General features: G+C 34.6%; 1 protein-coding gene across 3 annotated transcripts in view; it reads right to left on the reverse strand.

Moving 5' to 3' along the window:
- SMCHD1 (structural maintenance of chromosomes flexible hinge domain containing 1) overlaps positions 1-19,149 on the reverse strand; it is a 176,326-nt gene that overhangs the window by 91,603 nt on the left and 65,574 nt on the right. For all 3 annotated transcript variants that reach the window (XR_002345042.1, XM_021096138.1, XM_021096137.1), the window contains exons 11-19: positions 17,552-17,672; positions 17,005-17,188; positions 12,357-12,551; positions 10,750-10,863; positions 9,849-9,955; positions 9,091-9,173; positions 8,783-8,896; positions 413-490; positions 213-332 (exon numbers count right to left, since the gene is read on the reverse strand). Coding sequence is in view for 2 of the 3 variants with exons in the window: in XM_021096138.1 (XP_020951797.1) it covers positions 213-332; positions 413-490; positions 8,783-8,896; positions 9,091-9,173; positions 9,849-9,955; positions 10,750-10,863; positions 12,357-12,551; positions 17,005-17,188; positions 17,552-17,672 (1,116 nt within the window). In the remaining variant the exon portion in view is untranslated. The remainder of the gene's footprint in view (positions 1-212; positions 333-412; positions 491-8,782; positions 8,897-9,090; positions 9,174-9,848; positions 9,956-10,749; positions 10,864-12,356; positions 12,552-17,004; positions 17,189-17,551; positions 17,673-19,149) is intronic.

Consider the following 19,149-nt stretch of genomic DNA (forward strand, 5'->3'; position numbering starts at 1 on the left):
TAACTTTAGACTTTACCAGTAACAAGGTAAGCTAGAAAACAATGATGTTTTCAAAAATTTCTAAGAAATGATTATTAAGCAGAATTATAAAGCCATTCTAGACCAAGATGGTTATACAATAGGTCAAACATCTTCTATTAAATTATCTATTTCCGTTTTGATTTAAAATGCCACCTTTTGCATATGGAGTTATAAAATGGTGTTTTGCTTACCTTTAACAGAAAACTTAATTGCTTTAGATGGTAGTGGTCTTCCTGCATAAGTGTCTGCATTACTTTCATTCAATACAACTTGTAACTTCAATGTATAATTCCCCAACTTATGAATATTTTCTGGACAAATTAAGAAGAAATTAAAATTCAAGTAAACATAATACTGATATAATTTTTAACATTCCAAATAATAAACTCACCCATTTTTTTAAACCAGTAAGGCCATTTTCCTCCATGTTGACTAATATGTGAAATGATTTCTTTATTTCCACTTGAAGCTTAATAAAAGAAAAAAAAATTTATACCTTGAGAAACTGAATATAGAACATGAATAGAAAATGTCACACTGGCATCAAATATATATTTCTGTACATTTAAAAAAACAGTTCTGCAACTTTGAAATATCTAAAGCTATCCTATGTAAGTCAAGAGCATAATGAAATTTACTCATTCAACCTATTAAAATTGCTTTATTTCAATTCTTAAATATGCATCTGTAAATGAGCTTAACTGGTACAAACAAAAGAATACAGAGGTAATTTTCTTTTGATATTAAAAACAATGTTCTTTAAAAGTTTTCTTCAAGGTTAAAATAGCACTCATCTCTAAGACCTAGTGATCTATTAAGAGAAAAAGAAAGGAGTAAAAACAGACGCTACCTTTTTTTAAGAAAGGGAAAGAACTATGAACACATTTGCACTTGCTTATTAGCATCATAACAGGAAATACAGGGAAGAGAGGCCTAATACCAATAAAACTACTACCTTAAGATGGAGGAAAAAAAACAGAATAGAAGGATGATATTACTTCTCTGAAATATTCCTCGTTATTTATTTTTGACTTTGGAATTATGCAAATGAGTTAAATATTTTCAAAATTCAATTAAAATAAAGCAATTCATACACAAAATCAAAATGTATGTAGCTAACATGACCACATTTTTAAAAAATTATTTCAAGTGACTGACTTTAGAATAATTTCTTCACTATTTATACACAGAGAAATAAACCTGTTATAAACACTAAGGACAAACAGCACTTCTAAGAAGTCAAATTTGCAAGTTCCCTTGGGGTGCAGTGGGTTAAGGATGCAGCACTGCTGCCACACCTGCAGCATAGGCTGCAACTGTGGCAGGTTGCAACTGTGCCATGTCCCTGGCCAGAAAACTTGCCCATGCTGTGGCTGCAGGAAAAAAAAAAAGAAAAAAAAAAAAAAAAAAGCAGCAGTAATTTTACAAATGTCATTATTTTGAAACTAAATGTATTATAGAATAAAGCAAATAAGTAATCATTAACAATCAAGATTTAACATAAAAGCATAAAATCAAAGTGGTTAAATAAAAACTTAAAATATAAATTCAAATTCAGTTTTTCTATTCTAAAAGAAAAAGCTTAGGAGCAATTTCAGCCACTGGCCATGAGCAATCCTAACACTAAGGCCCCTAAATACCATTCTCCAATGAAAGGAAGCAGGAGCAAATGGATGAATCCAGTTCGAGGACAGAAGATGTCCAAGAAGATTCTAGGATATTTTGAGCCAAAAAGGAATAAAGCTCAAATCAAAGACAAAGAGAGTCGTATCAGAGGATAGAGGAGCAAACATGAAGGAACAACAAAATCAATGAAGCATGTTAAATCTATAAAAATCCACAAAAACACTTTCACAAAACACAAAAAAACCAATCACTTAGCAGTTTATTACAGCACCAAATTCCTGACTGCTAATTAAAGAAAAAGAATTAAGCCTTTGTGCTGCCTTTCCTGCAAAAATTGTGTTTTAGAGTAAACCAAAGACCCTAACTGATAACAGAAATTACTTATTAATATATAAGATAAGAAATTGGGATAACAGGACAATAAATTAAGAAGAAATCAAAGAACCAAGAGAAAAAAAAATCACCATTTTGCATACCAAATAACTAATTTAAGCAAAACATCATTAATGGATGAAACCATTACATGACAGGGGAAGGGAGAACTTTATAATCATTTTAGCCAAGTAAATTCAATAACCCATCCTGGCCACACTAAAAGTGGGAAAATTAGTTAGTCATTAAATGATTCAATGTAATATCATAAATACAGATTCACTACAAAGTACTGACTCTTGCTTTAGGGGAAAGGAAAAAGGTAAACTTAGATCTATTCAAGCTTTTGGAGTAACCTGCAGTTTTCAGGAAATAGAACAAACAGTAGAACAAGTTAAATGACATTCCAAGTAGAAATAGGTGAAACACTCTACGTACAAGTGAACAGGTTGTCAGCAAATTACTGTCATGGAAAAAAATAAGGGGGCTCTATTCTGAAGGAAAAAAAAAAAGGAACTGAAGAAGACATATAGTAACTAAATATAACACATGTAACCAATCACCAAAAGACAACCATAAAAGGTTATCCCCCCCAAAAAAAGGAGTTCCCTGGTGTCCCAGCAGGTTAAGGACCTGGCATCACTGCTGTAGCCCAAGTTTGATTTATGGTCCAAGAACTTCTGCATAGCATGAGTGCAAGGGAGGAAGAGAGGGAGGGAGGGAGGGAGAAAGGAAGGAAGGAACTCAGAGAAATTAAGTTGGATTGGGTACTACAAGATACCAAAGAATTACTATGCTAATTGAAAATATCTTTGTTTTTAGAGATGCATGCACTTGAGAGTCAACAATCACAAAAACACATGAAAGTAAGTGCAATCAAATATTACACCACTGTTGAATTAGGTTAACCTTTATACAATAGGGCTTATCATATAAGCGAATTTATCTTTCATTCGTAATAGAAAAATTTAATTAAACAATGTTTCCATTATAAATCTGTAATGGAAATGATACAGACCATCAGAAGTTCTCAAGAAAAGACCAAGTAACTTTTTTGTTTTTTATGTATTTATTCAACAAATACTTATATTAATTACCTCCTATATACCAGGAACTAGAAAACAGTGAAGAATACAAGTAATATCCTTGCCCTGGAGCTCTCTTACGGTGCAGCAGGTTTAAGGATCTGGCACTGTCATTGCTATGGGGCATAGGTTCAATCCCTGGCCCAGGAACTTGCTCTCATGCTCTACCTTATAGAGCAAGGGGTCTACAAATTACCTTATCACCCATGGCTGCTTTCATTCTAGAATGGCAGCTAGGAAGCTGTGACAAAGAACTTATGGCCCTCAGAGCCTAAATATTTACTATCTAATCCTTTATAAATACTTTGCCACCCATTCTGAAGAGCAAAAATTATTATTTATTATTAATTTATTATTATATTATTTAAATAATAAAATTTCAAGTTCTACAATAAATTTAAGGAAATAAATATAAAATTGAAAAAAATCTATCATCATTATCAGAAGCCTTTCTGAGAAAATGATAATCTGAAAGCTGAGAAATAAACAGCTTGTCAATTATTTACTATTTGAAAGTTTTAAGCAGGGAAAAAGGCAAAGGTCCAAAGGTAGGAAAACTGGGCTGATATGGCAACAATAAAAAAAGCAATTATGATTAGGAGTATAGTGAATGAGAATAAACATGGTATGAGATGAAACTAAGAAGCACAGGGCTAGATCTTGCATAAAGTCTTGCAGAACTATGAAAAGGCCACAGCTACCATTCTCAATGATGAAAGTCTGAAAGCTTTACCTCTAAGGTCAGAAATAAGACAGGATGCCACTTTCAGCACTCCTATTCAACATGGTATTATAAGTCCTAAACAGAGCAATAAGATAAAAGGAAAAAAAAGAAAGAAAAAAAATTTTGGAAAAGAATATAAAATTATCTGTTTACAGATGCATAAAATTCTGAAGATTCCACAAAAACACTATTAAAGCTAATAAATTTAGAAAACCTGCAGGATACAAAATCATGTTCATGGTATTACAGTGACAATAATAACCCACTAGTCTACAGATTCAATAAAATACCTAGCAAAACCCCAACGCCATCTTTTTTTTTTTTTTTTTGCATAAATAGAAAACCCATTCTAAATTATAGAAAATCCCAAGGGACTCAAACAGCCAAAATAGTCTTTTTTAGAAGTTTCTTTAAAGATTATTATTTTTTCTATTATAGTTGATTTACAACGCTCTGTCAATTTCTGCTGCACAAATAGTCTTAAAAAGGAAATATGAAGATGGACTCGCACTTCCTCATTTTAAATTTTACTACAAAATTACAGTAACTAAAAAACAGTGTGGTACTAAGGAAAGACATATAGACCAATGGAATAAAGAGCCCAGAAAGAAGCCACTATACATAAAGCCAAATTACTTTTGACAAGAGTACCACACCATGCAAAAGGGCAAAGACAAGACCTTGACAAAAAGTGCTGGGAAAATGAGATATCCACAAACAAAAAAAATAACATATACAAAAGAAGAAAATAATTAAATATAAATGTTAACTCAAAATGGATCAAAGAACTAAAAGTAGGAACTCAAACTGTAAAACTCTAAAATATTTAAGAAAGGCTATTTGACATTGGATTTGGCAATGACTTCTTGTAATATGACACCAAAAGCACTGGCAACAAAAGCAAAAATAGAAAAACTGGACTAAATCAAAATTAAAAACTTTTCTGCAAAGGATGTCATCAATAAGGAGAAAAGGAAACCTATAGGTAACTCAGAATGGAAGAAAATATATGTAAATCATCTAATTGATATGGATTATCCAAAATACATAAAGAACTTCTAAAACTTAACAAAAAATAATCTGATTTTAAAATGAACAAAGGATTTGATAAATATTTCTCCAAAGAAGAGAACAAGATAGCCAATAAGCACATGAAAAGATGTTCAAGCAAATAAAAACCACAATAGTAACACATCACAATTTGGATGACTTTTATCAAAAACAAAATGAAACTGAAAATAATGTGTTGGCAAGGATGTGGAATCCTGTGTATTGCTAATGGGAATGTAAAATAGTGCAGCCATTGTGAAAAACAGGATGGCAGTTCCTCAAAGTTATACATAGAATTATCATATGATCCAGCAACTGAAATCAGGGACCTGAAAAAATATTTGTACCTCAATGTTCACAGCATCATTATTCACAATGGCTAAAGTGTGGAATGAACCCAAATGTCTATTAAAGGATGAATGGATAAACAAAACATAGTATAGATATATTATGGAATATTATTTACTCTTAAAAAGGCAGGAAATTCTGACACAATTCTTCACAGGTGGGATTTGAAGATATTATGCTAAATGACATAAGCTAGACACAAAGAACAAATATTGCATGACTCCATTTAAAGGAGATACATAAATCAGTCAAATTCACAGCAACAAAGCAGGAAAGTGATTATCATAGGATCAGGGGAGGGAGTAATGAGAATTTACTGAAACAGATTCAGGAATTCCCTTCGTGGCTCTGTGATTAACGAACCCGACTAGCATCCATTAGGATGTGGGTTCAATTCCTGGCCTTGCTCAGTGGGTTAAGGATCTGGCGTTGCTGTAAGCTGTGGTGTAGGTTGTAGACACAGCTCAGACATAGCATTGCTGTGGCTGTGGCAAAGGACAGTAGCTGTAGCTGTGATTTATTAGACCCCTAGCCTGGGAACCTCAATAAGCCACAGGTGCGGCCCTAAAGAGCAAAAAACAAACAAACAAACAAAAAAAAAACCAGAAATTCAAGTTGGGATAAGGAAAAATTTCTGGAGATTGAGTGTTGTAATGGTTGCATAATAATGTACAGGCATAACTGGGAGACACTATAGGTTCAATGCCAGACCACTGAAAAAAGCGAATAGTGCAATAAAGCAAGTCACACTTTTTTTCCCAGTGCAAATTAAAATTAGTTTAGGAGTTCTTGTGACACAGCAGGTTAAGGATCTGGCAGTGTCACTGCAGAGGCGTGGATCACTGCTGTGGCGTGCATTCGATCCTTGGCCTGGGAGCTTCCAATGCCACGGACTCAGCCAAAAGAATAAAAAGAAAAGGAAAAGTATGTTTCTATTATGCTGTAGTCTATTGAGTGTGCAATAGCATTGTCTAAAAAAGTGTACATACCTTATTTAAAAAGAACTTTATTGCTTAAAAATGATAACTATCATCTGAAAGGCAGGTTGCCAAATACCTTCAATATGTTAAAAAAAAAAAAAAGCACTATCTACAAAGCACAATAAAGTAATGTGAAACACAAAACAAGGTATGCCTGTAAATGTACTTAATGTCACTAAACTATATTTTAAAATGAGTGAAGTGGTAAATTTGTTATATATATTTTACAATTAAAAAAACCTACTAATTAAAAAACACATATATAGAAGCAGACCTCAGAGATAATACAGGTTTGGCTTCACACCATCACAACAAAATATCACAATAAAGTGAATCACATGAATTTCTTCATTTCCCAGTGCATATAAAAGTTATGTTTATTAGCAATTAGATCCTACTGTGTAGCACTGGAAACTCTGTCTAGTCACTTATGATGGAGCATGAAATGTGCGAAAATAGAATGTACACATGTATGTATAATTGGGTCACCATGCTGTACAGTAGGAAAAAAAATTGTATTGGGGAAATAACTATTTAAAAAATAATAATAATTAAACATGGAAATGTGAAAAAACATGGAAATATTTTAAATAAATTTAATTTTAATTCTTGGTTAAAAAAAGTTATGTTTACACTATACTATGTATTGAGTGTGCAACAGTATCATTTCCTTCAAAAAAAGTACATACCTCAATTAAAAAATACTTTATTGCTAAAAAATGCTAACCATCATCTGAACCTTTAGCAAGGCCTAGTAATAACATCACAGATCACCGTGACAAACACCATAATTAAAATGTTGCCAGAATAATACAATAATGAAATGTTGAGAGAATTACTAAAATGTGACACAGAGACATGAATTGAGCAAATATTGTTGGAAAAATGGCATCAGGAGACTTGCTCAACACACGGTTGCCCCATCCCTGGATTTTTTAAAAAATGCAGTATCTGCAAGGGAAATAAGCAAAGTACGCTTAAACAAGGTATGCCAATATGCAGATTTTTCTCTTCTTCATGAGAGGGAGGTAAGAGGGTCAGAGTCAGAGATTGGAAGATGCTATATTGCCGGCTTTGAGGATGGAGTAAGGAACCACAAGCCAAGGAATGCAGGTGGCTTCTAGAAGTGAAAAGTGCAAGGCTACCCTAGAACCTCCAGAAGGAACATAATCCTGCTAACGCTTTGATTTTAGCAGAGTGAAATCCACCTCTGATGGATGACCTAGAGAATGGTAAAATAAATGTATGCTGTTCTAAGCCAGCGACAGAAAAAAAAAAGTTGGAGAAATATACTATAGAGAGTCAAAAAGGCCAAAAATAGGAGTACAACAATAAAAAAAGTTAGCCAAACTGTTCAATACTGCTGAAAGGCCTAAAAAAAAAAAAAAAAAAAAAAAAAAAAAAAAACACTTACAACAATGGAACTATATAATACCACTGAATAGTTTTTAAATGTTGGAAATAAACATATACTGAAGAAAACACCGTATGTTGAAAATCCATGGACCAAACATGCACGAATATAAAGACAGAAGAGATTACTGAAAACATAAATTGAAAATACTTTCAAGCAGTCAAGACAAAACAAGAGATAAGAAAATTAACAAACAAGGTGATTCAAATTAGCAAAATACAAGATGAACAATAATATGCAGTTCTTTTCCCTCTAAACCAAAGACTGGACCAGGCTTCTCACCTGAAACCAGTACTTTTGGTCCAAAATTTCAGAGACATAGTATTTTAGATTTAGGAGGGATCTTAAGGATTATCTAATCTAAACTCTTATTCAGTACAAATGTCTATATGTATATATTCCACATCTTTATTTTAGCTCACAGTTACCTACATGGGAAAATTCAGAATAAAGTGTTTAAAAAAAAAAAAAAAAAACCCTCAGAAAACTACTGACTTTTTAAAAATGGACTATTCATAACACATTTGAAACTATTAACTTTTTTTCTTTTTACAGTTGCACCTGAGGCACACAGAAGTTTCCGAGCTAGGGGTCAAATCCCAGCTGCAGCTGCCAGCCAACTTATGCTACAGCTTGCAGCAATGCTGAATCCTAAACCCAGTGAGCAAGGCCAAGAACTGAACCTGCATCCTCGCAGACACTATGTCGGGTTCTTAACCCGCTGAGCCATAATGGGAGTTCCAGAAAACCCTAGCTTTAAATTTTTTTTATTTTATTTTTTGTCTTTTTTAGGGCTGCACATGTGGAATATGGAAGTTCCCAGGCTAGGGGTCCAATCAGAGCTATAGCTGCTGGCCTACACCACAGCCATCGCCACAGTAATCTGAGCCACATCTGCAACCCATACCACCACACCACAGCTCACAGCAACGCCAGATTCTTATCCCACTGGGCGAGGCCAGGGATTGAACCTGCGTTCTCACGGATCCTAGTCGGGTTCATTAACCACTGAGCCATGACGGGAACTCCGGGAAACTCCTAACTTTAATCAAATGTGCTATATGTCAGATTGCTAGGTCATCAATAATTGTACAAAGATGTTAAAATATGTATTATACTTTTAAGAACAATAATAAAGATCCAAATTAGTTTGCATACTTACAGTGTAATATAACTTTGAGCTCAACCAGGAGTTTCTTTGACCCTCCATGACTTGTTCCTGGAAGTTTTTGCATTGCTTCCCCTTTTTTATTCAATATTTCAATTCTTAATGCACCTATCGATCCAAAATTTAAAACAAGAATGTCATAAGTTATACCTAAAGAATCTGATGAATGTGCTAGGTCTCCACATAGCACTTTAATTTTGCATGGTCTTTTACCATGAAATGTAAGACAGGAGAAAAGCATTTTTTCAGTATTTAAGAAAAACAAAAACAACCCTCCCCACTCCCAAACCCAAAAAACATACCAATGGGGGTTCCAGCAGGCCTAACCTCATTTGGCAATAATTCATCTCCTTCAGGCCAAGTTACTGACAGTCTATCAGGGAGCCTATTATGAAACCAGAATATTAATGTTTCATGAACCGTGTTAATTAATTGTGGTTTTATTTTTAAAAATAAAAGCTACTAGAAACTTCAACATTTATTTCTAATTTTTTTTAAAGATTAAATCTGAAATTCTATATGAAGACAAAATTTCTCAGTGTTAACAGCCAGGAATTATTCATTTTTTTGTGATTTTTCTATTTATTTACAGTACAAGCTACCTTTGAGAGACAGGATAAACTCTAAAAATAAAAGAATTACCAGTGAAATTCAGTAAGAATCAAAATGATTGCATCATTAGCTCTACAAGAACCACAAACAGTTCTGTTTTTAGATTTCCTTTTATTTCTTTTATCCTAATCTCTACCACTCAGCGGTTACTACCATTTTCTTCTCAGTATAGGCCAAAGTTTTTTTTTTTTTTTCTTTAACAAACTTAATCATGGTGCAGGAACAGTGACACTGTAGATATAAGATATCCTCATTTCAGGATATCCTCATTACAGAATTCCGTTTTTATAACTAGAGCTCATAGTTTTTTTTAACAGCAAGAAGTTTGCCACAACACATACATCTACTACAAGAGCCCTATTAGAATATAACACTCAAGAATAGGTAAAAAGACAACTCTTGATTTTCCTTGTTATTTTTTTACCATGCATCTTGAAATGTAAATTACCTTGCCATTTCATCTTCTACATATTTTTTCACAGCTTTCTCAGCAACTGTCCTATCCAGTTTTGCAATTGGCACAGTTCTTACTTCATCATACAGTGCTTGAGGTTCCTGAATAAATTTATAGCAACATTTCAAAAAAAAGCTATGATAATTTGGCTACAATGAGAACATCTGTTTCTTCCAAAGAAATATATTTTTATCCTAATTAACTATATAAATCATAATAGTTATTACTACATTATACTACAGTGTTTATTTCTATTTTTCATGTAAACTACTTTGGCCCAATTATATGCGATTCAAATTTTAACAAGAGCATGGTATAGGGATAAAACCTGCTCTAGTTTTGGAGTTGTTATTCATTCTCAAGATAGGCTGGCTCCAAAGTTGGTTTGCAGGCCTTGGATGAAATGTGCACTTTATAATATTACCATGATAACTAGCAATAATATATGTAACATTGGCTAAACACTGGGCTGATAAATTCCATAGATTATTAAAAACACCAAATATGAAACATAAAAATTCACGCTACCACTACTTCATCCAATGGAAAAGCCAAATATAAGGCAAAATAGAATACCGTATCTTTATTTTAACAATTAAGCAAAAGAAAGAGCAGTACCAAAAGACTCAATATTTTTTCTAGGGAGTTCCCATTGTGGCTCAGCAGAAATGAACCCGACTAGTGTCCATGGCGATAAGGGTTCAATCCCTGGCCTCACTCAGTGGGTTAAGGATCTGTCATTGCCATGAGCTGTCACAGATGCAGCTCGGATCCTACACTGCTGTGACTGTTGCACAGGCTGGCAGCTGCAGCTCCTAGCCTGGGAACTTTCATATGCCACAGGTGCGGCACTTAAAAGCAAAAAAAAAATTTTTTTTGTTACTTGGGATCTTACCATTGCAATTTGAACCTCTCCTCCTGTAGCATATACTTCTCCATCATGATCACCATAAAGGAAAAATTTTACAATGCTTCCATAAAAGAGAGGAAGTGTTTTGATTGTCTTGACCTAATATTTAGGGTTTAAAAATAAGGATTTAGTATTAATATTTACTTAGAAAGGTAGGTTTAATATTCATAATTATTTAACATAACTTTTATATAAGGAAAAAACTCAGCATCTATAATTAGCAAAATGAAAAAAGCATTCTAATATTCTAATAAAGTTATATTCATAAGTGCTCCACTTATTTGTAACATATCTTTGAAAAGAAGCAGCAGATTCTTCATACAAAAATGTCAGTTATGCATGTGTCTAAAAGGTCCATAACACCTTCAAAGTCACTCATGAATGCCAGTCACCTCAAACCATTTCCCCCATAAAATGTTGCTTGCAGACTGTGAACAGTAACTTACAAAGTTATCACATCTTTCAAATAAATTAATTGAAAACTTGCCCATTATGTATTTATTTTTCTTAGCTGGCCTGAAAAATCTAAGGGTCACTTCTATTAGCCCAATTCAAAAATTCCCAACTACAGGGACTATAATAGTTTATACCCAAGCTACCTTCCAGCCTCATTTCACTTCTGAACTATTTCTCTACACACACACAATAGGTTGCAGCAATCCAATTCTGTGGTTTGTTTGTGGTTTCCCAGCATTTACTGGTCTCTATGCTCAGATTACCTTCTCTGAGAAAACATTTTACTTGACCAACACACAGAATTTGACAAAACTGATCACTCCTTCCTTGAAACCCTTCACTTGACTTCACAGATACTTTATTCTTGTGGTTTCCTTCTATCTCACCATATTACTTCCCTTTGCATTCTCCTCTGTCAGCTCCTTTTCAGTTTTCTAACCTCTAAAGGTTCAAAGAGCAGGGTCTAGCTATACACACTACTTCAAGGTGACCACATCCAATTCCAAGGCTTTCAATATATGATGATTAGAGTGTCACATTTATGGATTTATTACCTTTATAGTTATCTCTGTAAACCTGAGCTACCTCCTCTTCAAGGTCCATACAAATGCCACTTTATGCCCAAAGAACTGCATGATTTACACTCTTCTCCCAGGCCCCTCCAAAGTCAGAAAATTCTCTTCTTCTAAACTATGAAAACACTAATCACCCTCTCTTTTCATAGCACTTACCCCCTTCTTACCTGTTAGTATTTTGCTTAAGTTATTTGTTTTCAAGCTGCATTCTCCACAATGCAGTCAAGAGCACAGTAACTTACAAGCAACAGATACTTGTTAAAAATTTGCTAAAAAATCATTTCTTCATACTGCATTTTTTTAAAATGAAATTCTCCATTTGAATAAAATTTAGCACAATAAAAAATAAAAACCTTGTTAACTGAGGCTTTGGCAAAAATCAATTTTTTAAAAAATGCCCTGTTAAATTACATAATTAAAATCAGTTCAGCCTTTTTATTCTTTTCTGGCTCCTGAGGAGCCAAAAGCATATACATTATTTTTGATAGCTGATAAATTCTAATACATCTAATTTAGTTTCAAACTCTATTAATTTTCAAATCGAAACTAAGTTAAACTTACCAGCTGTCCTGCTTTGAATACTTTTCCATCCCATTCTATTGCTGAGTAAGTTGCCCAGGGGCCCTGCTTTTTAGAAGGAAGATCAGGACGAGTAATTATTCCTTTAAAAAGTGTAAATTTTATCTGTTTGTCATACTTTTCATGACAGTCCTTCAGCCATAAAGCAAATTCTCTGTCGATTTTCATTCGCTGCTCCTGTAAAATTTTTAAATGTTCTATGAAATACAACTACAAGTAAACAAATAAAACCACAAAGACTTCTCAGATTCATTCCAATTTTCCTTCCATGTACCTGCCCACCCCAGAAAAATATTTTGCTGGATCCTTCTCCCATACAAATTAAGATTTCTTGTTTTTTTTTTTTAATTTGTTATTATTCAAATGAATTTATCACATCTGTAGTTGTATAATGATCATAACAGTCCAATTTCACAGGATTTCCATCCCACAGCCCAGGCACATTCCCCCATCCCCCAAACTGTCTCCTCTGGAGACCATAAGTTTCTCAATGTCTGTGAGTCAGCATCTGTTCTGCAAAGAAGCTCAGTCTGTCCTTTTTTCAGATTCCACACGTCAGTGAAAGCATTTGATGTTAGTGTCTCATTGTATGGCTGACTTCACTTAGCATGATAGTTTCTAGGTCCATCCATGTTACTAAAAATGCTGGTATTTCATTCTTTTTGATGGCTGAGTAATATTCCATTGTGTATATGTCCCACATCTTCTGGATCCACTCCTCTGTCCATGGAGATTTAGGTTGTTTCCATGTCTTGGCTATGGTAAATAGTGCTGCAATGAACATGAAGAGTACACGTGTCTTTGCGAGTCGTGGTTTTCTCTGGATAGATGCCCAGGAGTGGGATTGGTGGATCAAATGGTCATTCTATCTTTAGTTTTCTGAGGAATCTCCATACTGTTTTCCACAGTGGTTGCACCAATTTACAATCCCACCAATAGCGTAACAGGGTTCCTTTTTCTCCACACCTGCTCCAGCACTTATTGTTGGTAGACTTTTGGATGATGGCCATTCTGGCTGGTGTAAGGTGGTACCTCATGGTGGTTTTGATTTGCGTTTCTCTAATGATGAGTGACGCTGAACATCTTTTCATGTGTTTCTTGGCCATCTGTATGTCTTCTTTGAAGAACTGTCTCTTTTGATCTTCTGCCCATTTTTTGATGGGGTTGTTTGTTTTTTTTGGTATGGAGCTGCAGAAGGTGTTTATACAAATTTTGGAGATTAATCCCTTGTCAGTCGATTCATTTGAAAGATTTTCTCCCATTCTGTGGGTTGTCTTTTCGTGTTGTTTCTGGTTTCCTTTGCTGTGCAGAAACTTTGAAGTTTGAGTAGGTCCCATTTGTTTATTTTTGTTTTTACCGTCATTACTCTAAGAGGTGGATCTGAGAAGATGTTGCTGTCGTTTATGTCAGAGAGTGTTTGGCCTATGTTTTCCTCGAAGAGTTTTATAGTGTCTGGTCTTATATCTAGGTCTTTAATCCATTTGAAGTTTCTTTTTGTGTATGGTGTTAGGGAGTGTTCTAATTTCCTTCTTTTCCATGTGGCTGTCCAGTTTTCCCAGCACCACTTATTGAACAAGCTGTCCTTTCTCCACTGTATATCCTTGCCTCCTTTGTCATAGATTAGTTGGCTGTAGGTGCATGGGTTTAATTCTGGGCTTTCTATCCTGTTCCACTGATCTATATTTCTTTGTGCCAGTACCATGCGGTTTTGATGACTGTTGCTTTGTAGTATAGTCTGAAGTGAGGGAGCCTGATTCCTCCAGCTCCATTTTTCTTTTTCAGGATGTCTTTGGCTATTCTGGGTCTTTTGTACTTCCAAACAAACTTTAAAATATTTTGTTCGAGTTCTGTGAAAAATGGCCTTGGTAATTTGATAGGGATTGCATTGAATCTGTAGATTGCCTTAGGTAGTATAGTCATTTTGATAATATTAACTCTTCCAATCCACGAGCATGGTATATCTTTCCATCTATTTGTGTCATCTTTGATTTCTTTCATCAGTGGCTTGTAGTATTCAGAGTACAGGTCTTTTGTTTCTTTAGGTAGGTTTACTCCTAGGTATTTTATTCTTTTGGATACGATGGTAAACGGGATTGCTTCCCTAATTTCCTTTTCTGCTCTTTCATTGTCATATAGAAATGCCATCAATTTCTGTGTATTGATTTTGTATCCTGCAACTTTGCCAAATTCGTGGATGAGCTCTAACAGTTTTCTGGTAGAGTCTTTAGGATTCTCTAGGTATAGTATCACAAATTAAGATTTGTAACAAACATATAATTAAAGAAAAAAAAATCTTTGCCACCATTCTTGGATCCAATGGTCAATATCAACAAAGATTTCCTTCCCTGTTTTAAATCCTAGCACATAACAAAAAATGGCAAACAATGCTGCCTAGGAGAAGAACTAGCTGGTCAGGGGAAAGGGGAAAGTCATCATACCTTGAATCATGCACATTCTCAACAACTAAAACATCTTTTTATATGTCAAGCACAGATATAAACACATATAGTACTTAATCATATATATGGTATATCTACAGTATCAAAATATCATGGGGGGAGTGACTTGGGGGAGAAAAAGTCAAAAAGGCTCTTTTATAGGGTGATAGAGAAAAAAGGGTGAGCAACATTGTTACGAAAAACATTTTCTCTTTTATTTATATATTTTATGTACACATATTTACTCAAAAAAAATCATAAAAGTTGCTTTCTAATAATATATAAGAAAAGGCATTATTTGTGTTTCTACTGTGATGGTCTCTTGGCCTCTTGGGAGCGCTGGGATGCACGTTCAATCCCAGGCCTGGCATAGTGGGTTAAGGATCTGGGGAGTTCCTGTTGTGATGACCTGACTAGCATCCATAAGGATACAGGTTCAATCTGGCATTGTCACGAGGTGTGGTATAGGTCGCAGACTCAGCTCAAATCTGGCGTTGCTGTAGCTATGGTGTAGGCAGGCAGCTATAGTTCCAATTAGACCCCTAGCCTACTGGGAACTTCCATATGCCCCAGGTGTGGCTCTAAAAAAAAAAAAAAAAAAAGGATCCAGCATTGCCACACCTGCAGCTTAGGTCACAACTACAGTTTGAAACCTCCAAATGCCACAGAGTGACAAAAAAAAAAAAAAAAAAGAAAGAAAATGTGTTACTATCATTCTTTACCCTGTTGGGAAATAGTATAGAGACTTACACTCCTACATAAGTTGCTATATACTTGTTTAATGCTTGTCTTTAGGAAAATGAGCAGCAGAGATAATCTTGATCATCTCTACATCACATGCTTTCACAGAAGATGGTGCATGAAGTTACTGAAGTTCATTTCTCCCTATATACCTCATTCCACAAGAGAGCATTTCCAAATGAAAATGGGACAAAATTAAAAATGATTTCAGCTTAAGTTTTTGCAGCTTGCAGTTAGAAGGCCAATGTCTTAATTAAAAAAACGTTTGATTTAAAAAAGTTATTTGGGAGTTTCCGTTGTGGCTCAGCAGAAACCAATCTGACTAGCATTCATGAGGACGCAGGTTTGATGCCTGGCCTTGCTTGGTGGGTTAAGGATCCAGCGTTGCCAAGAGCTGTGGTGTAGGTCACAGAAACGGCTTGGATCCCTTGTTGCTATGACTGTGGTGTAGGCCAGCAGGTGTAGCTCTGATTTGACCCCTAGCCTGGGAACCTCCATATGCCACAAGTGCAACCCCCTCCACAAAAAAGGTTATTTGAATAAGAAATATATGAACATGGTAAATACTCAAAATGACATATATTTTCAAGGAAATCTCTCCCCAGTCTACTCCCAGGTACGAACACCTTCCTGAATCAACAAATTACTACTGTCACTTTGTCAACTTGACAAGAATATTAAAATTATTAACCAGGAATGGGACACTCTGCTCACCAAATTTTATGCTATATTTCAATGTACAGCCCTTGCATTAGATAAAATTATGTAAGATTCAGAATCTTTTTATTAAGAGTAAAATTAATTTCAATAGGTTGTAGGGATGACTGACTATAAATACTATGTGTTATGTATTCTGTTCACTGCTCAGCAATTTTAAGTTCAGAATAAATGTATCTACCTCACGGCAGCTTAACATTAAGCTACTGAAAGAGTAGCTATCAAGTAAAAGTTTCTGAGATGATTCAGTTGAATGAAAGAACACTAGTTCTAGTAAATTTTCTAAAAGATGTATTCTTTTTCAATTGATTAATGCACATATTTTAATACTGATCAGTCCCAAATCACCTTTCAGCCCCAAGTATTTCACAGTTCTACCTCAATTTTACCCCTAAGATTAGATTAAAATTCATGTTTGCGTTAACATACACACAGAGCCCTGTGTTAGATAACATTGTTCCTATATGCTCTTATCAAACTGCCATGCTTCTGTAGCTTCAATTCACTATGTCAAGACCTGATAAAGATCTATAAATTTTATCCAAATAAGAGCTAATCATTTCGAAATTTTTGAGTGAACACATAAATGCTCATCAATTACAAGTTATATTTTTCTGATTAAATAAAATGAAAAGTATGCAAATTATCAGTACAAATCTATACTACTAGTGACTTTTGTTGTACTTAAAATAGAACACTTGCAAATATTTAAAACTTGATATTTAAAACCATACCTGTCCATTTAAAATCCTTGTAAAAAGGGTGTTCTTATCTTTCAATTTTAGCTCAAGATCCATGAAGGTCAGTTTGTTTGTGCTGACCTGGAATTTGTCATTAGTGAATAATGCACCAGATATCCTATTGTAGCACTCAATCGGGGCAAGCCCTCTCTTCTTAGGAGGAGCACACCAGTCAAAGCTTGAACAGAGCAAAATATTAGTTAGTAAAAAGACTAAATCATAAGATAATATAATTTCAACAAAAATCAGAACTTACTCTTTTTGCGTGTGTTTCTTTTCTTTTTTTTTTTTTTTTTTTTTTTTTTTTTGTCTTTTTAGGGTCACACCTATGGCATATGGAGGTTCCCAGACTAGGGGTCAAATCGGAGCTGTGGCCACCAGCCTACACCACAGCCACAGCAATGCCAGATCGGAGCTGCATCTGCAACCTACACCACAGCTCAATTAATCCACTGAGCAAGGCCAGGGATCAAACCTGCATTCTCATGGATGCTAGTCAGATTCATTTCCACTGAGTCACAACAGGAACTCCAGAACTTACTCTTCAACAGATGTATATGGTATTAGTCGTCCATTCCAAAAACATTCAAAAATAGGTCTTTTCCCTCTTGCTGCTTTGTCAAGTATGAAACAATCATCATCATCATCTTCATCTTTTAATTCTAGAACAAAGGAGTAAGTAGAACAAAGTGTTTATTGCTATAAAATATATGCAATTTTTATTACTGAGAAATCAATTTCTATAAGTGAAATGTTGAAGCTGCTTCAGAGAAATGGTAACAAAACTCTTACGATTGTTAACGTATTCTATAAAAGCTAAAGGTAGCTTCATTCTTAATTTGCCCTCAGAAAGGCAGATTTTTCAAAGCGGTTCCACATTACCAACAGTGTTTCTCATTAAGAAGTCAATAACTACTTACATATTAATCAATCTGTGTTATAAGTACCATACTAGCTACTGAACCCGTAGTCTTTAAAAATCTATTTATAAATATAGGAGCTTAAATCCTATACCTAAAACACAAGTTTCACAATTCTGTCAGAACAAGTATGTTCACATAAAAATTATCTGGGTAACCTATAGTGTCTAGCAGCAGTAGGTTTGCCTAGTTTGGACAAATAAATAATACTGAATTTAAGTTTTACTCTACGTTAACAGCTAGAATTACAACCTACATTATAAGCCACAACGATCTACATTTTTGTTTGTTAGTAATTCATTTTCATGTATTCAGATAAATTAGAATCAAACATTATGATCCTGATACAACAATACCTCAGTTATTCTAGTATTAAGTAATTCCCCCACATCCCCCAATAAAACCTTCTTTTTCCCACAAAAAACCCTTATATTCCTAAGTATAATTTCTTTTCACTCAAACCAAATCACTTGCTCATAGAGAACTCCTCTGATCATCACTCAACTTCCTGGCTCTTATTTTAAGATATTATTTGAAGAAATTTCTTTTTGTCTATAAGCATACAAAAATTACAAATGGCAAATTAAAAACAGTCCACAAGGAGTTCCCGTCATGGCTCAGTGGTTAACGAATCTGACCAGGAACCATGAGGTTTCAGGTTTGATCCCTGGCCTTGCTCAGTGGGTTAAGGATCCGGCGTTGCTATGAGGTGTGGTGTAGATCGCAGATGTGGCTCCAATATGGCGTTGTTATGGCTTTGGCATAGGCCAGCAGCTACAGCTCCGATTAGACCCCTAGCCTGGGAACCTCCATGTGCCACAGGAGCAGCCCTAGAAAGACAAACAAAAACAAAAAAATCAAAAAACCCAAAAAACAAGACCACAAACTTCTCAAGAGGCAGAGTCATTGAGTAATAACATACATGAGGACTTAATGTTTATTTGAAGTAGTTTCTTATTCAGCCCTCACAATATTTCTATGAGGCATGAACTACTAACCCCCATCTCATAGATAAGGACACAAAGAGAGGTAGGCAGTAGTTTGTCAAAGTTTGCAAAGACAGGATTCAAATCAGGAAATCTGGTTCCAAAACCCACAATACTAAGGATCTACTAAGGAATTATTCTGAATGATAAAATTTAATATTGTTAATCTATGAATACAATGCAATCCCAATAATCCCACTGGGTTTTTCTGTTTGCTTTTAAATTCAACGTAT

The sequence above is a fragment of the Sus scrofa genome, chromosome 6, assembly GCF_000003025.6.
Source record: "Sus scrofa isolate TJ Tabasco breed Duroc chromosome 6, Sscrofa11.1, whole genome shotgun sequence".
NCBI lineage: Eukaryota > Metazoa > Chordata > Mammalia > Artiodactyla > Suidae > Sus > Sus scrofa.